Source organism: Mchenga conophoros, linkage group LG15 (genome assembly GCF_057382185.1).
Source record: "Mchenga conophoros isolate Kocher_MC1m ecotype Shallow Benthic linkage group LG15, M_conophoros_male_GT1.1, whole genome shotgun sequence".
NCBI classification, from domain to species: Eukaryota; Metazoa; Chordata; class Actinopteri; order Cichliformes; family Cichlidae; genus Mchenga; species Mchenga conophoros.
The window spans coordinates 11,984,232-12,006,731 of NC_140540.1; the positions used below are offsets into that span (position 1 = coordinate 11,984,232).

General features: G+C 41.1%; 1 protein-coding gene across 4 annotated transcripts in view; it reads right to left on the reverse strand.

Annotated features, from left to right (window-relative positions):
- Positions 1-22,500, reverse strand: part of utrn (utrophin) — a 193,911-nt gene that overhangs the window by 76,470 nt on the left and 94,941 nt on the right. For all 4 annotated transcript variants that reach the window (XM_085247254.1, XM_085247255.1, XM_085247256.1 and 1 more), the window contains 2 exons: positions 4,632-4,804; positions 2,162-2,318 (listed from right to left, as the gene is read on the reverse strand). In XM_085247254.1, the coding sequence (XP_085103380.1) occupies positions 2,162-2,318; positions 4,632-4,804 (330 nt within the window). The remainder of the gene's footprint in view (positions 1-2,161; positions 2,319-4,631; positions 4,805-22,500) is intronic.

Below are 22,500 nucleotides of genomic sequence, written 5' to 3' on the forward strand. Positions count from 1 at the left end.
AACATAACACAGGGAAAAAATGGTAAGTGAGACTCCCGCACTTTCAACACGCCAGTTTCATTATTTCCTTTTTTGAGTATTCTCAAAGCTGAATACCTGGAGATGAACAAGGGAAAGCAGAGAGGAGAAAATGTGAAAGAAATAGAGAGGAGGAGTGTAAAGAAAAGAGACAAAAAGGCTAGAGACAGGAACCACAGCAAAGGATGACAGAAAATGAGATAAAAGGGCTGAGAGAGGGTAATGAGAAAAGGAAAGTAGAAGTGGACATGAAGGTAGATTAAACTCTGTGGTTACTGCGTGTGCTCTCAGACTCATTGCTTATATAATGGAGCTCATCTGATCAGCTGGGGTAATGCCTTTCTCTTCTCTCTGTAAGGTGTTCAGCAGACACGTGGAGCAAGCCTCATCTCAGATCACTGAGAGCATACTCTGATGAACCCATCTCAATTAAAATCAGAAACAAGATTCCCATAAAGGCTCCAAGTTTGGACTGTCAACCAGGCAAAGTGTGGAAGAGTGTCTCTCTTTTCCCATAATATATAGTTTTTACATAATCTGCTCTGCTTTCTGAGTAACGACTCTTCATTAAACCATTAAAAGACTATATTTAGCAGACATTACAGCAGCCAAGAAATTGATTGTGTGCCACTGGAAGAGCCCACTCTTAGTCTCTGTGGTCGATCAGTTATGTCTTTTTTTTCCTTCTCCATTTTCTTTCAAAAAAGGGAAAGCACTGAGCACATTGCTCTAATGATTTTTTTCTTTTGAAGTTTGGAATTAGTGCTTTAAGTATTACACACTTTATTATGTGTGCGTGTGTAATTTGTCTTATTTTTTCCCTCTCTTTCATATTTCTTTCTACAAATTATTACAGAAATGCTTCACAAAATTGAAACTCCTTTCTTTTCTATGTGCATGATTGCTTCATTAGCCTCAAACAGTATTGTATCTAACAAATTGCCATCTAAAATTACAAAATGACATTTCAAAATATAGTTTGTCAAACTTCATTGAAAAGTTACACAAAGATGTAGCAGATCAGAGAAGGCATTCAGATACAAATGCGCTTCGCGTATGCTAAGGTGTCGCAACGCAGGAGTACTGAGCTCCGTGTGCGCGTGTGCCAGCTGATCTGTCAGCGTGTCTGTGATCCTTGCGTCTGTGACACATGACTGCACACGTGTTTACTCTCAAGGCGTTTTGGGGAACAAAATAATAGTGTGGCGAACGGGATGCCGAGAAACGCATTACGATGTCAAGAGCGGCCGGCAGGCTCGGAGTAAACAGTAGCCACGGGCTGAGTCATTTATCTGAAAGCAATTACACTCCGGTGCACTATCACAATAACCAGTGGTTACAATAAATAATACAGTGGGGAACACTGCTGACAAACGGCACTGATGCCAAAGGTACGAATGGGTCAGCACAATAAAGGTATTGACTGCTTGTTAGAAAAACTGATTCTGTGTAGTGTAAAAACATCAATAAGTGCAATGATAAAACACGAGAAAGGACACTACTCACTGTACGGCAATGATGTCGAACCTGGCCTTTAAAACTCTACCAATGCAGGATTTGGAAACGAATAAATGTACCATAGCCACACGGCTGCTGGGCTTAACGCTTGAAAAACAATCATCGTTAGCACGGTTATATTTTTAATAACACGTTTGTTTATCTTTATGACAACAACAACGCATCTTGTGCAATTTAATATCTTTATTCTAGTTAATTAGACGTCTGCTCAGGATAAGGAGGGAGGAGTTAGGCTGCTACGATATAACATTAGCAAATTTCACGAAATAAAAGAAATCTTAACCCTCTGTACCCTAACAGGAGAAAATGATTAGGACAGTGAGGGAGATGTTAGTCAAACGCAAGGAAACCATCTGCGCACACAGAAAGAGAGAGAGGACAACTAATGAGGCATTTGCTTTAAGAAGGGGAAAAAAGCTTGATAACATGGGGCTGGCTATATCAAGCTGAGAGTATGGTTACAAATGCTTAAAATGTTCAGAAGGAACGTTTATTTTAGGAAAAAAAAGTTACTTTCTTGAAGCTTCTCTCTGAAAACTTAAAGAAAAATCAATAAGGAAAGGACAAGGTATGGATAAATCTTTCAGAGTGTGGCAGGAACATCGCCTGTGGCAACAATTCATACCGTGCAGTGATTCTGCTGCTGCAGCAGAGTGGGCACATCTCCTCCGATGGGCATCTGCTTCGCCAGCTCCTCATCCTTCATGCAGATCCACCTCCACAGCTCCTCCAAAAGGCCCAGCAGTCGAGACCAGCGCTCAGCACTCACCTCCAGATGTGCTCTGCCAAGATGAAGCATCCACTTAAACTAGTACCACCAGATCCCTGTGACAGTATCGCAGTAAATCCTTTCAAACTGTACTCCTTACTTTACACTTTATTCTATACATGCGCACATATTACGGTCTCAAATTTGTTATTCTCTAAATTATAGCGTTTAAATCACATAGTAAGGTTCAACAACTTTTGAATTCTTCCTGCTACATTCTAGCTATGACTGTATTTCAACACGTAAAAAGACATATCCTTACAAAACCCTGTAAAAACCAGATTGCTAACCACTCAAAAAGAGGTCGCTGGCCTTCTGGAGTGGACGTTATTTGAAGAAGGTGGATGCAGTTGGCTGCTAACGGTGTGGGTGGCAGCTTGAGTGCAATGTGTGTTGATAATCACTTATTTTTCTCTTCTCCTCTGGGCAAAATGTATCTGAACACGGTGTACAGAGACCTCCTAATGCCACTTACCGAGTTAGCCTTAATTACACATGTACTGCAATTAAGGCATAATGGCCTGCATGCAATCATCATACCGTATCCCATCTCCCGCACGCACGCACACACACGCGCACACACACACACACACACGCACACGCAGTTTTCTTGCTGTCTATTTCCCCCGTTCTATCCTTTCTGTGCAATGCTTCAGCTTGACTAAGTCCCATTTCTCCCACTAAAATAAACCATTATAAATTCAGAATCATTTCATCAGTTTTGTTTTTTGTTTTGTGTATTTTATGTTCAATATAGGTATTTGTTGTGCCTGAAAATGAATAAATAAATGAAATGAATGAATGAAATGAATTTGTATTGATATCCCAACCTCACTTTGTTCTCCTGGCATGGCTTTATTCACCCTCCCCTCTTCCTCTTTGAACATCTCCATCTGGCCCTGTCACCTTCACTTCTGCCTTCACTTTCTTCACCGTCCGCGTCCCTACTCATCACCAATCTTTTTTATTTATGCCAAGGTTGTGGCTGACGAGGCACTACGTGTGTGAAGTTTATGTCCTACCGTGGTTGCTCTCGGGTATTTTTTGTGCTATACGTCATCCCTCTGCTTCACGATGGACATGCAGAAAACAGGAGGCAGTGTAAGGCTGTTATAAACAACTCAAATGAATATTTCCTAAAATACTGTATGCAAATGAATATTTTCATATACGAAGAATGTTTTTAAATCATGACTACAATAGGAGCAACCTTGAGACCAATTTCAATCATGCAATCAGAAAAATCAATCCATCTCTCTCTTTTTTGTTTTTAAATTAAAGTACCACCTGAATTCCCCCCAAAATGGGACACTTCAAATTTACAAATTTCTTGAATATTCATCAGCTTCAACTTCTTGCCTTCGGGATTGCATGTGTAGCAGCCCAAAGTTGGGCTGACTGCTGCAAGTCAGTCAAAGAACTACCTTCACTTCGCTGAAACTGCAGTACCAATCACAAAGAAATAGGATGACAAAAGCTCAACGAGCTATAAATTGGTTGCTGCAGGATGTTCTGTCGTAGTGTCAATAGCGCAGAGAGAGGCACGATGCAAACAGACAGCACCACTGTTTTGTGGCTATCCTGCATCGACCTGACATTTTATTCTGCAGTATTTGATGCTGTAAACGGTCACATCACATATAAAAATATCACGCAGTAGCTATTGTTCTTCCTCCTCCAAAATTTCTAAAGCATTTTAAGAAAACAACATTGGCAGCAGCCTGGGATGGAGGCTGTGATGCATAAGAGTAATGACTGAATTAATGAGCTTGTTTCTGGAATGAGTAGATTACTGAGTTAAGTCTGACCCGCCTGATGTAGTTACTGTGTAGAAGCCTGGTGTAATTTGTGTAAAATAATCAAAGTAGACACTATGGACACTGTGTTTAAAGGCGCAGTGTTTAGGATTTTCACTGAGTACAAAGCAGGTCCAAATGCAGACCATTTTACTGACATTGTTATTTCATTTTTAAATGAAAGCATTTTCTGATTGGATTGTTTTCATTTATCAACTTCCTGGGCTCCAGAATTCCACATGTTGGGGAAAAGGAAATTTTCTGATCAGGAAATAGCACATCTCCCAATGCACTACATTTAATAGTTAATCAAAACTTCTGCAATGTTATGACACACTAGCTGATTAAAAAAAGGAGTACACTCAAGCTGAGACCTACTTGAACCATTGCCTTGAGACCTTATGCCAAGATATCTTTTTTCTTCCAAGTTTGAGAGCAGCAAAAAGGCAAAAAACTGCAATCTGACATCCATGACCCAAAAGACTCGAGAAAGCAAAAGTTAACAAGTTAAGTTGAGAGCTTTTACTGACCTGATGTTGGCAGATTTGGTCTTCAGGTCGCTCCATCGTTGATTCATGTCATCCAGCCTGTGCTGGAGGAACACGGCCTCCTCTGAGCTGCCCAGCGCTTTAACCATCTTCGACTTGTTCCCGTCGACGCTCTTGTAGATGTCATTGTGGGCATCGATCTCAGCCTGGATGTCCTAAAAATACGAACAGAGAACATGGTTTTATCAGCGGAAAATTAAAGTACAGTCAAGGGCAGCAATATAGTAGTTTCACATCATTCTTATCACAAAAAATGGATGAGACAGCTGACTACAAGTGAACCTAAAATTTCTTCGGATTGTGTCACAAAGACTTTTCTTGAGGGACATCACAGCGTACTGTAAACAAATTTACCAGAGGGCAGAAAAGTTTATATTTTCTGGAATATCCTCAAGGTACTTTGACTAAAAAGATTTGAACTTCTATCCTTTTGCCGACTTGGAAGGCCCACGCCATCCAGAAGCAAGTCCCCGAGCAATATCAGCCTTCATATTAATGCTGGACCACCATTACATTACACCAGGTCTGAATGACAGCAAGAATTTCTCATTTTATGCTGGTATAAAGTTCTAATGCACTGCAGTGTGACTCAAAAATGCTCTGTGTATGGATGTGTGTATGTTTACAGGACCAAATTCAATATTATGATGAAGCAAGATTTTGTGCGTCTGTGTTCTTAACTCAGTGGCTCTATTACAGAACCCCATCTCAAAGGGCATGTGTGAACGTCTGTGTGTGAGGGTTAAACCACAAGGGGCGCTGACGCAAGCAGAGGATCCTGTCAAATGTTTTATTTTTAGATGTATAAAACTGTTCCATGTTCTTCTCTCGCGCACTCTCTCTACTGGGACTCCCCTCAGTTCAACCTTTTTCAACTGCACATAAAGAAAAGACTCCAAAGAATACCATGTGTGTAAGTGTAACACTGCTTGGAGCACAGAGGTGTGCAAATGGGGCAAAATTGCTGTAGCTAATAAAAGTGTAATAAGACATATAGCCTACAACAGTGCAGGAACGTAAAATAATACAAGACATGGTGTATAAAATTACACATCTTCAGCAGCTTAAGTAGTTAATTGTGTATCATTTGCACTGGAAATGTAATATTTTACATTTATTCTAATTATAAAAACACAGGAAAATCTTGGAAAAGGCCATTGTTGCGGAATTGCTTTCCTATCCTCTGCATCACTATAATAACTGTGTGCAGTAATGGAAATGGTCTGTACTGCCATTAATGTGCTACTACACTAACTAGAGCCTAAAGGATACACGGATCACCCCGTGCTAATTTTGGCCTATTACAGATGAATTAATGAACATATCTTCAAAATGTTTCTAGATATGAAACTTTTTAATATTACACTATTATATTTGTAAATTATACATCATAACTGAGCAGTTAAGCAATGTATTTGTGTTAAGTTTCTCACTGGTTTGTCAAAAATGATTAGGGATTTGGCAATGTCCCCCATTGTTCCATCATCCTGCCGTTCCCCAGTGAGTAGGGAATGGGCACAGAAACCTGGTATTAAACAGGCTCCAGAGCGAAATTATTAAAAGATTAGAGTATTAGTAACCTACAACATTATTGGAATTGGTTTCGGTACTGGATTGCTTAAGAAAAAAGAATGCAGTCATATTCTAGTTTCATTTTTCCTGCCCAGTTTCCTTAATAATTTGCTATTCAATATCCTGAAGATAACTCCTCTCGCTCGACTTGACTGAAGTCTGTTGTAGACACGGACAGCTGGAAACACAGGTTCAGAACCCATTTCATACTTCCTTTAAGCTCACCTCAAGTCCACCATCTGGGATGCAAGTCCAGTTGGGGTGGGTGTAATGTAAATTCTCAGGATGAGTCCGCGGTCACAAAAAAAAAAAAAAAGAAAAGAAAAAAAAAAGACAGGTACTCCCCATTTACCAACAAAATTTGCATCACTTGAACCCAAGCGGCTGCAGAAAGTATAATCAAGGCTTAACAGGAATAACTATCCGGCCATTGTGTCTCCAGCTGTCCGTGTCTGTGTCAGCAACAGAGTATAAACAAGGCTTCAGGCGCACACATCATGCACACATCCACAGACTCTGGTCTTAGTGAGGACTGAGGAGAAAATGAAACTCTCCAAAGTGATGGATTCACTTGGCCAGAGTCGACACTTACAGTACACTCATTGCCACAAGTGCAACAGGTCAAAACATGAGTAGCGTGTGAAAACATTGAATGAAAGTCCATCACACTAAGGTGAAAAAATGAAGAGTTTTCAACTGTCCAACTACCATGACCTACATGTAGCGATGCCAAGTGTGTGCATTTTTTGTACACAGAAAAAATCCACTGACAAAAATCAGCCGTGGTTCCAAATACACACTCCAATATAAACAGAGGGAAGACGCTGAATGGGTATAAACAATACAGGAGACTCAGAGTGGATGTATGTTAGACGAGTATGAAAAGACATGACCTGTGTATATGTTTTGAATAGTTTATAGTAGAGTTTAAATACTCTGCAAAGTGCGCTGATGAAAAACAAAAAATACATTTCAAAAAGTAAATTTCAGCCACAGTGCGACCAGACTGCACATGAAACGGCTACACCTGTGGCAATATGCCGCAGTTAGTTAATGCCAATGGGCATTTCACTGAAGGCCGAAGCAAATGCCTCTGCTGTGATCTGCAAGGATAATGATCCACTGCATTTTTTTTAAGGCACAAATAAAATCCTTCTTAAAGGTTACAGAAGAAAGAAGGAAAGCCAGGGAGAGACGGGCAGAGGGAGAGGATATGGAGATAAAGACAGAAAGAAAGAGTAACACCAAGAATAAAAGACAGAGACACATTTGGCTTCTGAGCCAGCTGGCTGTGTTTCAAGTCATTACCCAAGTGCTTCCCTTATATTTTCCTTTAGCGCTTCTACTTCCAGTGGAAATAGTTTGCACACACTAGCACATTCACATATAACACAGAAAGCATACATTGAACGGACATACAACGGCACATATATTCATTTACAAAAAACCCCTTTTAGGGTGCATTTCAACTAATGAAAGACTGCTTGCAGCCAGAGGATTGTATATGTTGATGTATAAGTGTAGCGACGGATCATTTTCTCCCTCTCGTCAACACAGACATACCCAAACACACACATAAAAAACCATTTGTATGCCACAGGTCACCATGAGAGTAACCACCGGCCTGTGTTTACTTTTCTTCTATGTTTTATTTATGAATTATTGACTAAAAATGGACCATTTTAGGTCCTGGCAAAGGACCTAAAATATGCCTCCTCTCCTCGATCTATAAACTCGCACTCACCATACACACAAACACTGATTTATGTGCGAGTGGGAAGAAAAGCAGCAGAAAGGTTAATGGTTCTGGATCTCATGCACATTGTAATGAGTGATAGAGATTTGCTGGCTGTGAGCTTGTTGGAGCTGGAGAAGCGATTCGACCGAGTCTCCCTGGAAACTGAAGCAACAACTACTGCTTAAAGCTTTATGAAGGATAAAAGCATTAAACATGCTGTTAAGCTATGGCTGAAGGGCAAAAAAAACAAAACACCCAGACGTGCTCGCCAATCGGTGAAACTCTCACCTAAAGGAACTTGTTTACATTAACAAAACAACAATGACCCTTACTTGGCTAAGCCATGTTAGCCTTTAGATCTTAATAAAGCAATTAGCGTAAAGGTCCGCTTTGACAAATGATGCCGATTTCATGGCTGTGGGTCTCATTCTATACTAATTCGCTCTCTGCACAGTATCGTCTCTCAGAACCATTCATTCCACTTTAATGAGTCCAATAAGGACTGCTTAGACTTCATAAAGCTGACTAAATTTGGACCACAACAACAAAGATAGGGGGAAAAGAAGAATGAAAGATGGTTGTGTTTGTACTGATAGTTTGCATCATTCAAAAACTAAAGGAAGTCAAGCTATGACAGAACAGACTTATAATATACCTTTTCAAACTTTCTGAGCAGCTCCTGCAAGCTGAAGTTGAAGCCAATCATTCTGACTCCTCCTACTCCCTTGTGTCCCTACATCTTCTCTACTTTCATACAGATGAAAGGATGTTTCAGGTTTAGAGCAAGTAGACAAGTCCTCCAGTGGTTATGGTCAAAACCAGAACATTCAAGGTCAGCGTTCAGATCAATAATAAATCCAGAATTTGAAGAATCTCGAATCTGGCAACTGAAAAACCCAGCTCTTGCAAAAAATCCAGACACAAAAGGGTCAAAACCAGGTTGCAATCCCAAAACAGGCAATTTACACACCCCTTGGCAGCATTCGAACATGCATGCCGGTGCGTGTGCTCGCCTAATCCCGCCACATGTTGGTAGCATCCTCCTTTGAAAGGCAGCCAGACTGCATAGGGAAGGTGACAGTTACCCTGCAGTCATGCTTCAGAGCTGAGACAAGGATTTAGGGACAAGTGGTGCCACTGGAGGTTTGACAGAGTAGCAGCTGTAGGCTGATTGTTGAGTTCCTCGGGCCAGGAATGGAGCACCTAAACCGCGACAGAAATCCGACAAATCTTGGGTGGAGGTCTGCAAAGTGGAGATAACGGTTTGTGTCTTGAGGGACGACTGGTGTGGTTGAGGACAGGTCTGCGCTCTCCTTCGGGTTTGCTTTGCTTTCCTTCTACCACTTCCCTTCAAAGTATGAAGGAAGCTTTGTTCACCGTGTAGTCCACCAGTAGTCCAACCCTGGGCAGGGCCGGGACGTTTGCTCTCAATTAGTGAAATAAAAAGCACTTTCTCTCATCCAGTCTCACACACACCAAGAGGAGAGACCACAGCAGACGGAGGCATGTGATTTACCCTTGCTAAAGGTAACTTGGGCTCAAAGAGACAAAGTCCCCCTCAGCGTCCGACTTGCTACCAGCCCCAGTTTGGTCGCTCTATGACACCCTCCTAATCACTGCCATGACTGGGCCACTTAGTCAAAGAATGCCGCCTTCTTTTTGTTGGAGCCACATGTTCGCAGAGAGCTGCCTCGAGGTTCTGCGTCTAGATCCTGAACAGCGAGTCTGACACTTTGGCCCCTCTTTTGAGTTGGAGCTCTGCCGGATATCCCCTTGTCTCTTGGGAAGGTGAAAGAGATGAGCGAGACCTATTTGCCATTCCGTCCTCTCTCCCTCTTCGAGAAGAAGAAACTTTTTTAAAAGTTACCTGAATTCTCCAGCTCTCTGCTTGATTTTTTAGCGGGGGGCGGGGGTCATACAAACTCCATAGCTGGTATCCCCATTCCTCTCTCTTCCTCTGTTGCTCTTTCTTTCTGGCCACTAGCCTCGCTCTATCACACAGCTGTTTATTATTTTAATCAGTATCCTCCCTTTCCCCTCCTCTCCCTACCTCTCTCTCTTTCTCTCTCCCCCCTAAACCCATTCAACACACTACACACCCACTTCCTGAGGCCTGCATGGGCATAGAGCTAGGCAGTTCATGAGAAAAGTAAGGCTTTCTGCCAAGAAAGAAAATACAGACCAGAATTCAGTAGAAGCAAAATAAAAAGTGGATAAAAGGGAAAAAAAAAAAAGATGTCAGTGAGAAAATGGGCAGAGAGGAAGAATATTAATAGAAGAAAGGATGTCTGTGAGGGTTAAGAGAGAAAGCGAGGGGAGAGGGCCAACAGTGCAGGTGGAATCTTCTACCCGTCTGGTGCAAAAGGGATGAAAACGTGGATGTTTTGTTCATAGATGAGAAAAAGGAAAGTAATGGGAATTTGGGATGGTGGGGTGTCAGGACAGGGGCCGATATAATCTGCTCCACAAAGAACCTTTTTCATTTCTTATGTATTTTAATCAGTGAACAGCACCTTTCCTTGACAGCCCTTATTCAAATTACTAGAACTACCCAACTACTAAAGGCCGTTACTGTTCAGATCCCACAATTTGAATATCATCACTCTGCAGAGGACTGAATTAAGTGAGGCCTGAAATTCCTACTATAGTGTAAAGGCTAAATGCTTTGAAGAGGCTCGGATAGGAGCTGTGTTATATAGGGCTATGTTAAAGAGGTGCAAGCATTAAAATTGATTCCATATATTAAACCTGTGTGTGAGTGTGGAAGTGATAGCCTGACTCCTCGAGTGTGTGCTGGCATTTTGAACAGCAGGGTAGACATGTGGTGTGCATCAAAGACATGCAGACAGATGGCTGTCAAGTGAGGGGGAAGAAAAAATACAATACAACCTTGCATATTCATCAGACAAAGACTTTGAAGTGCACTTAGCTAATTAAAAATATTTACATACTCGAGGCCATTAAATCGCACTTGTGAGTTATGCTGACAAATATATGCCGTTTGAGGGGTTTCTAGTGAAAGATGTAAAATTAACTGCAGCGAATTGGCACATTTGACAAGCATAACTAATTCAACAATGGGTGGAAGCTGGGAGAAAAGAAGAAAAAAAAACGCTAAAACTTGTTTGATGATTTTGGCTCACCGAGGCTTTTAATGCTTTAACTTTGTGCAATCAACTTAAGGAGTGCGGTTTACAAAAGTAGACATTTATTAAGAATGCAAAAACAGAGATGGATGAAGCCTAAAGCGAGGCACGTCGGGGTTAATGTTGGGCTACATTACTAAAGTAAGCGGATTAGAACCATTACAGGGGTAAGAATGTAACGCTTCTAATCCCTCGGGCGAAAAGAGGAGAGGAAAGAAAAATAAAGTTCAGTGAATGAGCAAAGAGTAACACAAACTTACGGAGTAATAACATGAAGGTGAGCAAAGCAGAGAAAATGCGAGGAAAGGCAAAAAAAGGATTTAGAAAAAACCCCGTAATAGATTCCCAAACGTTTCCAACTTTTGCTTAAAGAAAAAAAGAATGGGAAAAAAAAACCTCGAAGCACTTAACTGTAAACTAAAAGATTTATATTTGATAAAATAAGCTGAGTGAGTCAGAAATTAAATATTACAGTGCACACGCCATATGTCTCAAATCCTGTTTTTTCTTCCGCATAAGCTTTAGTTGTTATACTTTTACTTTTTTACTTTCACAACCAAGCGAAGGATTTTATTTTTTTCTAACAGTTTACATATTATTCAATATGTGTTAAAAGGCCAAAGAGAATTAGTGTTTTACCAGTGATGAGTGATGTAGTGCGCTTATCACTGAGGACCGAGTATTTACGGCCTTAGAGAACTCTTCATATCTTGGTACGTTGAGATCACACACTCCAGCAGCAAAGAGAACAAACCCTGAATGTCAAAAGTTTGAGTAGTGCAGATTTTTACCAGGGATCGGATCGTCAGAGCTTCCACTCAATTGACAATGTACCAAACCCTTACAGCACTTCCTGCAGGTGGTGGCCCCATAGGAGGGCAGACCCCATGTAGCTCTTCAGGCTAAGACACCCAGCCTTGAGCCAATGCCAGACTGGGACCCTGGTAACCCTCTCCCAGGGTGAACTGGTCCCTTGTCTGGTCTCTTTGTCGTCATATGGGTTTTCTGAATTTGTTTTGCCCCTCGCCGACCACATCGAATGAATCTAGTTGAGGTGGTTCAGGCATCTGACTAGGGTGGGCCTCCTCCACCTCCAAGATGATGTATTTTCAGGATGTCCAACCAGATGATGCCCCTGGGGCAGACTCAGGACATGCTGTACCAACTATATCGCTCAGCTGACTTAGAAACACCTTGATGTTCCCTGGATGAGGTAGAGGTGGCAGTGAGGGACGGCAAGGAATGAGTTTCCCTGCTTAGACTGCTGTCCGACTGATTGGGAGGGATGAATCAGGATGGATATATAGATGCTTTTATCTCTCTTTAATGCATTTTTGGAATGTGAAGGTGATTCATGTAGGTTTATACCAACTTTTTCCATGTGACTGATTTGTTGTTTTATACGTTTTAAAAAAAAAAAAAAAAAAAAAAAGTACATTTTGTGTGTTATTCTTGAGTGTGTCATGATTATACGTACACAAAGTTTCACAGATGGCTAAGTGTTTGCTTATTTCTAAATTTCTAAACTGTTTTTTTCCACAAAGACTTCAGTTGAAAATGGAAAAAAAATATTGAAAAACCAATTTCTAAAGCTTTCTAAAATTACGCCAACGCGTCATCAAAGATTTAAGACAAAAGAAAGAACCTATACAGAAATATCTGGACCAAAGGAACTATAAATATTAGGACAGGAATGACAAATCCAAAGCATATTTAATCAAAATTATCCAACAAAAACCTCGTCTCAGTATCTACACAGAAGACCACCGAAAAGGATATGAAAGCGTTAAAGAGCAACTGCTGAAGGACAGGAGACAGAAGCAGGGCAATTTACCATCTCGGATGATGTCAAGAGGGAGCCGGGGCCATATTGTCCAAATAAAGATTGTGATCCTGTGATATGGTTGCCAAACAGAGCAAATGAATAAACACAAATGTGGGCACGTAAACCAAAACACACAAGCACACACAACGCAATTCTAACAGCAGACCCATCCACCAGTAACCATTCCCTGTCAGATCAGTTAAAATTCACACAAACCTATCTAATCCAGGCTCTGTCTTTACAATGTGCAGCATCTGCTGAAAAATCAATGCAGCTGCAGCATTCCACTATAATTCGCAGCCTCTTAAATTCACATCTAGTGAAGTCACTTCCTGTGCCTCGGGTTATCACTGACACTCCTCTTCCTGTTAGGAGGGCAGCAGCCCTTTGGGGAGATCTGAGCCCTGAAGAGAGATAGTGTGTGTGTGTGTGCGTATGCGTGTGTGTATCTGTGCGTAAAGCGGGCAAACTGAGTGCGTCTTCGTTGTGGCTCATTTGGCAGTATAACAAATGTGTCAAGTTTTGGAACAAAGTGTTGTGGGTGTGCACAGATGAAAGAACTCTTGCAGTATTTTAAAGTACTCTGCTTTCAGATGTGTAAACCCTTCTCATCGAACAAATGTGCAATTGTGCAGCAGAAATAGTTCTGTAAACTTGAAGGCCACTTCTCGAACTCGTTTAGGCTTAAATTTCTCAGAGAATACGATCGCAGAGTTGACAGCAGTTTCAGCTATCGAATTCTGCACCGTACTTAGTAAACACAAGGTTAATGCGGCTCCCAATGTGACTACTGTGAAGGAGCGTGAATAAAAAGACTGGCAGATAAAAGAAGAATAACCAACATAAGAATGATGACATTGTTGCATCACATGCTCTTATTATACAGAGTCTCTTCCAAGAAAACAATTATCTGGCGTATCTGCTCACAGAAGTTATATATGGGCTACACTTACAAGCTGACAAAGTAATAAAGCATGTTCCGGCTAACACGCACATTAAAAAGCCACAATCCGATATTCAATTGACAGCTAACCTCCAGTGATGTGACAGAGCTGCCATTAGAGAAGACAACTGGAGTCAAAGGTCATGGAGAAGAATAATAACTTATTCTGGGGATTCAATAATAGCAGACACTCTACATAGCCATTGTAATAACCAAGAAAAAAAGGACATCCTGAAATTCGTATGCAAGCTCCTTAACACAGGGAGTGGAAATTGATTAGAAGAGCCTGTGTGCTGTTACCTGGTAATCAGCTATTGATTGTGGAGAGGCTTTTTGTCTTGCAGTGTGTCTACAAGACTCTTGGGAGATGACCTGAAGATTGAGGTAAAATGCAGTGGTTCTTAGATGCTAATCTTGTGCCTCCGGGGTTGTGTGTCCAACGAGTGTGCCTCTTTCCTGGTGTCTGATTAACAATTAAAAGCCATCCTTGTCTCGTGGTAGGTCAGATCATTTAAAATGTGACCAGCAAGTAGTAGAAAATGTTTATTTTCGATTAACAGCAACTTAATATACCGCCCGCATTGCCATAAAGACTAAGCAGCAAGGCAGACATCAAACAAATCAAATAAACGGTAATAGCATTGTTCCCTGTAAGCCACTTGTGCATTTTAAATCTAACAAGGTGAAGGCAAGCTTGCAACAAACAATAAAAATAAAATACAGAGTAGTAATTGTACAACAGAATATGTCAATAGCTTCTAGGTGTGTGTTGGCTACACAGTATTAAAAGACAAAAACAAGGTCTGACTGTTTTATGTCAGTAAGATTATAGTTCTAGTACAGTTTAACTAAAGCAGAGGTCTCACTTATTAATAGAAATCAATGAATCCTTGGATAGCAGACCTTTGGAAGTAAAATAATGAACAAGAAGTCATTGAATTGTGAGCACTATTAACTTACTCAATTTATTGGATTAAAAAAAAAAAAAAAAAGGGTTTTTATCACCCTGCTTTTCCCTAGCATTCAAAGACTTCTCCCTCTCCATCCTTCCTTTTCATCACTATTTTCCTCCAGCGGCCCATCTCTTTTACTTTATCTCCACTCTTGGCCACTATTTGAAGTGAAGCCATCTAGGTAAAGGCATCTAGGAACAGAAGATCTTGACCTTTGTGGGTGGTCTGCCAGCAAGTCACCGCATCATATCACAACAGAAATTATTTTTAAAAGGAAGAAGAAGAAGAAAGTCGATGTGACGTGATTGCTTCTGAGGCGGCTGTCGCCTCCACGGCGGGCTGCCGGAGAAATACGCTTTGAACATGAGCCTGACACCTGCTGTGTTTGGTGGGGAGGAAAGAGGCCTCAGAAGGTTAGGTGACTGGACCAATTAGTGTGCTCCAATAATGAACAGTAGGAGACCACTGTGTGAAGGACTGTCCTGTGTTATGCAATGAGCCCACTAACATACATTCAAATTACATCTCAAACACATTGATATTCTCAAAGAAAATGAAAAGCATTATGATAATGGCTTAAAAGCAGCACATTGTCACACTCTGTGGGGCTGGCCTGGAGCAACAAACCACACAAGAAAGGAACTGATGGATAAAGGAAATGGTGATGATGATAAATTATTGCATACTTATGTCGATGAAGGAAGAGAAAGTTGGAAAACAATCAGCAAATGCTTTAATATCAAAAGAATGGAAGAATGAGAGCGCCCTGAAGAAAGCAACAACAGAGACAAATGTGCACAAAGTGACACATTTAGCAACAAAGGCATGAAGGGAATAATTTGTTTTCACCAGAGAAAATAGACACATGAATAATGGGTAGTGTGGGAAAGCCTGCCTTCATATCCTCCACCTTAAAATAAAAACATTATCGAGTTTCTGGTAACAGTCTTAAAAATTTACTTGGCGATTCTTTACTTTTCAGTGAATTGCATAATTACGCAGATCAACACTACCTCCTACTCACCCTCTCACACCATCCTCGCCAAGCAAACCAACTGCTATACATATTGTTTTTAAGAGAAAGAAAATCGCCGACATTTGCTTCATATAACAGTTGTGCCTCGCTTTTTTCAGCCATCAACTTCAAATATTATCGACGACTAAAGAAAACACCCTTCAAAGATACTCAATCTTTAGACAGTGAACTCATAGAAACTGACTGATTCTTCACATATTGTTTACAATTGCCTTTTTATTGAAGTTTGAAACACGGCATTCAGCTTTGGTGTGACATTTACTTTCCCATCTGTCTGAAGCTATTTTATTTAGAGCCCACATCGTTCAGTGAAGAGGAAGGATTTCCAAATTGGGGTGGCCGAGCTGGTTGGCGTCCAGCTTTGAGGCTGCACAGAAAACAATTTGACAGCTTCTGTGTATCTTCAAATAACTGATGCATCGATCATACGGATAGCCAAGCTAGGATTTCAAAAGGATGTCAGTGTAAGAATTAGAGCTTCATTACAGTAAGAAAAAAAAAAAAAAGGATCAATAACCACAATCCATTCTCTACTCCAAATTTAATGACAACACTGTCATCAACCACTGAAACAGCAAACAGGGAACAAGAACAGAGTTGATGATTGATGTTGCACATTTCCATGAAATCTCACGGTGTAGGGGTCTAACCGCCTACAGACACAGTTCCTGTCTAACCCCTCGGGGATGAACTGCTGGGTGGGACTCACAACAGAGCTTCAGTTCAGAGGAAAGATAAGACCACAGAGTTTCCAAAGGCCAAACCCTACACCGTACAGCCGTGAAATTTCATGAGAAACAAAAAACACCACAGATTTCCATTTGATTAACTCCTGAACATGTTTATGAAAAAGCACCATAAAGGGATAAAAACCTACACACACCAGCCTTCAAGCATCTATACGTAACAAAGTGGTACATCCACTTTCTGTAGATTTTCTAAAATAAAATAATTCAGCTAGATGCCTTCTTATTGTTTTGTATTGGAGAAGACATGAGTGATAATTAACACCACAAAGAAAGAGCTTAAACTTCAGATTTAAAAAAAAAAAAAAAAGGAAATGTCAAGAAGGAGAATAATTCAACAAGGGAATTGGATTTTTGAAAGTATTTCAGCCAAGCTACATAATGAATGTTTGGCCTGGCAGCAAAGATGCTAATAAGAACCTCCACCCCCCAAAACACTGACAACAATCCTGGGAGGCAAGAAGTCGGTGTCCAATAAAAGAGCGAAAATGGGGATAAAACCATAAATATGTAATAATACATCCTGCATATGGTGCTGGAAACTGAAGCGGTGAAGTCTTTCCACAGCCTCTGAGCATCCAAACAGACTGATATTTTTGCATAACTGCTCTGACAAGCGCTGTAAAAGTTTGCGGCTCAGCAAAAATACGCCCAACCTTTCATTCTCTTACAACTCCTTACTGCGTGTACTTCCTAGTTTTGTAAGTCACACCCTAGTGAGATTTAAACAAATACTAAGATTTCTTTGCAAAAACACTATTAGACCCGTGTCAAGTTGAAAACAAAAATGGAAGTGTTTACTGAATACAAAATAAGACGCGAGTCAAAAAAACCTGTGCCGAGGATATAAAGGCCCCGCGGAGGAAGCGATGACACTGACATAGTGGGCGCCTAAGTGTATGATGAGTTCTTTTTATTGCAATGCAGTTTTCTGGTTATACAGCCTGTGGGCTCCCTCTACACCCCGGCTTCTCCATCCTACCCCTTCATATAAACTTTTCATCCCATTTCTTGGCCATATTTATCTTTCTCCACTGCTCCTGTTAACTCCAACTCCTCTTTTTTATCCTCCTTCTCAACCTCTATCTCCTACTTTCAGAACCTTTGTTCCACCCCATTTATCTTTTTATTTTCTGTCATCTCCACCTCCTAGTTAGTTTACTGCCCAGGGGAGGTGAGTGAGATATCCAACCCCCACAAGCCGGCCTCTTGCTGAGCTCCCATCACCACAACAACAGGCCGGGCTGATGGTTGGCTTATTACTTCCTGGAATGTTTACTGTAGGGAAGCTGTCTCAGTCCGCATCATTGACGCGTCTTCTGTCGTGCTGTGCTAAATTACTTTACCCATCACTCAAGCATGACTCTGTCTGGAGTCCCTGCCTTCATTTGTCTTCTTCCCTTCCATAAATTGCCTACTGTCCTAACAGTCACTACATGTTGCTATTTCAGACCACGAGTCAGGAACCATTTGCTGCTGCTAGACTGAAATGACTTGTTTGATGGTGTGTAATCCTCCGTGCCCTGATATCCAGTTTACCCATCGGATTTAAGGAAGATCTGACTCTGTGTCATCTCAGCAGGGGCAAGTTTTTTACCCTGGTTTAAACAGCTTCAATTGTCATGTACATGCCTGAAGTTTAATATTCCGTCTCCCACCGAGACTCCATTACAAGTTGTGATGAATACCATCAGCATACAGCAGCAACTTTACTTACTTAAGACGTCCTGCACAGTGCAACAACTTAATATAAGCTGTGGACTCAATTTTCGTCCCACGGATGAGCACTGAGCCACTTTTTACGCTCCGCTGGGTACAAGGTGAAAATAAAAGAACTAAAAAAAATGAGTGCGTTCTGTGACCGCATGGTTTTTCTCCCAAATTTCTTCATCTCCAGAGACACATGGATCTTTTCCATCAGTGACAAAAGCAATATTCTGCAGTCAACCACAAAGATCTTATTCCTAACTGAATAACCTTTCCCCCCCCTCATTTTCTCTCATCTCACTGACATTTCCCTGTTGACTTTCACATGATCAATGATTTGTCTCTTCATGGCTTTATCAAGCTTCTCTCCAGGGATCGGGTCCAGTTCTAAGCTATAAAGCCAGGACATCACACGTCTCCAACCCTACATGTGCTGCTGCTCACCCCAGAGGATGAATAAGGACCACTATAAGAAACTTTTAAGCAAGTGCAATTCTGCTAGAGTTTGAGAGAAATCAGCTGCCAACGCCAGATAACTTTGAGGCTCTGCTGTCACTAGTGTCATTCGGCAGTTTTTTGCACTCTGAACAGTGATGTCAACCAGCAACAAGCAAAAAAACACTGCATTCAAAAGTTAAGTATGAGCAAGGATCCGAAAAGTTTAACCAGCTGCCCAAATACTTCAAATATATCACAATGCATCAGCGCTCCTTAAACGAAAACTCAACTGCACAGCTTCCTTCTGTCTGACTGACATACAGGGTCATGCAGAGACAACTGTCAGCAGATTACACGCTTTACTGCTTCACATAATACTTAACAATAATCCCAACCAATAATTCGTCACACTAATAAGCTACACATTCGGCTCCAAAGACAACTTCTTCCTGCTACTAATGAGACATATTCTGTCAGACGATAACTGAGGCGCAAACCGAATTCTAAGGATTTACTGAGCTGGAATAACATCCTAACCTCAGTGCTGTTTTGTATTTGATGCCCCCTGAAACAGAAAAATAACCACTTGGATAGTCCAATCGAGGGGAGGAGAAGAACATGCAGTAATTTAGGCAAACTGCAGACCATCTGGGGCACTGAGATTATTTAACCAAAAATAGAGTGGCAGGAAAGGTATCATCAGTCCGACAACCAGTAGGTTTTTCACTGCGTTAGAGGAAGCAGAAGTAACAAAGTGCTGTTTAAACTAAAGATCAATGTGGGAATCAAGACATCAAGACCGTGAAACCAGACAGCCTGCCGATGGCTACCTTTATTCTTCAACACGTTCTGCATTCTCTTGCAAACATTCTTGTAATTTCTTTAAGTAGGCTCCAGGAATAGTTCTAAAGGCTTCTTGAAGGACATTCAAAGCTCTTCTTTGAATGTTTCCTGCCTTTTGCTTTGTTCCCTGTCAAGATGATCCCACACTCCTTAAATATTGTTACGGTCTGGGCTATGGGGAGGCCAATCTATGACTGATAGAAAAAACACACAATGGAACACTATCTGGGTGTGGTTTAACTGCACTTCGTTGGGAATCCCTGTCATGCTAAAAAATGAAACTGTTGCTAATCAAACGCTTTCCTGACGGTATTGCATGGTGGATCAAAATCTGATGGTACTGCTGTCATTCCTCTCTGATCTTTTAACAAAAAATACTCCAAATAGAACTCTCGGGTCAGCTGATAAGTTCCTTCTGATTGTCTCTAGTAGCAGGCTAAACCACAGAGGAGACCAGGCCTTTGCGATTGCTGCGCCCAAACCTTGGAACAGTCTGTCTCTTCAGGATCAGGATCAGTCCAAAACTTGCCATCTTTAAAACCCTTTTACTCACTAGCTTTTAATTGTGACTGAGTTTTTGTTTTGTGCTTTGTGTGTGTTTGTTCTACTTTTTAACTATGTACAGCACTTTGCTCAACTTCTGTTGTTTTTAAATGTGCTTATAGATTTATTGATTGATTGATACTGTTCTGCTTTCATAATTCCATCAATTTCAACAAGTTCCCCAACCCCAATTGCTGAAATGCAGCCCCAAACCATGAGAGCACCTCCGCTGTGTTTTACAGATGGATGCAGACACTCATTGTTGTACCTCTCGCCTAACCTCCTCCATGACTCAAACCAAAAAAAATAAATTAATTAAAAATTAGATAACCTCTGCACTATTTAAGACTGGCTGCCATCAATTTAAGTTTTGAATTTTGTACTTCCCTTCCTTAAGGAATGTGTTTTTGACAGCCAACGTTCCCCTGAGACCATTTCTGGTGAGGCTTTATCGAACAGCAGATCAACTGAAGGACCAAATGCATCTCTCAGGTCCTCTGTCAGGCTTTTGCTTCATCTGCTGTAGATATTTTTAGGTCAGTCAGCCATTTTTACTTTTGTCCTTCAATTGTCAAATGTCTTTAAGAATACACTGCACACAATGTTGATATGTTTTCAGCTTATAACTCTTTGGGAGTCACCCTGTCAGTGCATACTATTTCATGGCAATTTTATCTATTTTATGGGAACATATAATGTTTTTGCAACAGGCTGCTAATAAAGTGCTAAAAAGATGCCATTCATTGCTTTCCTAAGTTGTCTGTTATGTGAAAATGCTCAGGTACAAGGACTGGACTGAAGAGGAGAGAAAAAGCAGCCAATGTCTAAAGAAAAACTCAAAGAAAGAAGATGGTGATAAAGTCTGGCTCTTGGAAGCAAAATATAAAGAGATGAGAGGTGACTCAAGACTTCTGCACAGTATTATACATGAAGTTAACTTTTAATGGGTCAAACGGTTGTCTCTCGGCACATCACGCTGATGTGACATTGTTTCAGGGAACTAAAAACTGAAAGCCATTAATTGCTGCTGCTCTTTGATCTCCCATAACAAACTACATGGAAGTCACACACTCTATTCTGTGCGCTTTTATCATTCCTTTCACTGACATTTCATGACACTCACAAACACACACAAAGCGCACACAGTTTATCACGTCCCTACTGATGGGACCGGGGATGATATGATAAAACTCAATCTCTCACTATTTCCTGTCGAAACAGGGTCACTTTAGGATGAACGACAGTACAGACACCCATGTAGTGGATGTTAGATGAATATGGGAGCATGAATGCATTTATTACCAGGGTCGCTCAAGTAAATAGCCGTAATGCACCATGCCACTATTATGAAGGAACATCATGTTCCATGTTATGTGGTCGTCTCCACAGAACTCCTCCTGTGAAAAACACAAAGCCAATAAGAGTGACAGCTTATGGAGCCCCGCAGGGGACATGGGAGAAAAAAAAATTAAGACGAACTTTTGCGAGATCTCGCAAAACTAACTCGGGATCTCGCAAAAGTCAGTCTTAATTTTTTTTCTCCCATGTCCCCTGCAGGGCTCCGTAACAGCTTGATATGATGGTGGAATTTTATAGTTTATAGTTAGCGCTAGTCGCAAGTAGCAATGGCATTGATGTGGCTTCAATATAGCGGATATGGGCCGTGCGATTTGCAACAGCCCACACCCAATCAGCATTCAGCACATCTTTGTTCAGTAGTAAGTTTAAAACCAGTGTAAAGTGTCAAATTTATTTATTTATTTTCGAAATATTGGCAGACTTTAAATGAGCTCTCTAGAGGACATGCATTGTTTGACAGGGCCAATTATAGAGGATTTGTCTAGTCTGTGTGTAGGCCCAAAAAGATTGATTGGGGTACACAAATCTGTTCTGTATGTTACTCGGCTTTTACTGAGAAGTCACTAAACCCCCCCTTAAGATCAATCAAATAGAAAAGTTTGCTCTCTTGCCCCGACAAAGTTTGTGCCGATCCGATCACAACACCATATGACAGAAAAGAAAGGAAACGGAAGCCCTTCTAACTTTGTTTTTCTGCATGCATTACACTAATGTGTCCTCACTGAGGAAATCAGGGCAGATGTAATCTGCTTTCAGTCAAATATATGAAGAGAGGACATGGTGACACAGCTCTGAACTTGTACTCACAAGTACACCAGAGGGTTATTCAAATGAATCCATGCGAGGGACAGGGGAGGTGGGGGAGATCAAAAAGACAGCGGCGGCCCTGAAAAAAGACTGACATTTCCTTTTTGCCTTGATTCGTACAGAGGGAAATCGTTTTCAGCCTGTGCGAAAATATACACATCCCCCAGTCTGATCTGTCTGCGCCTTTTCTCTTCC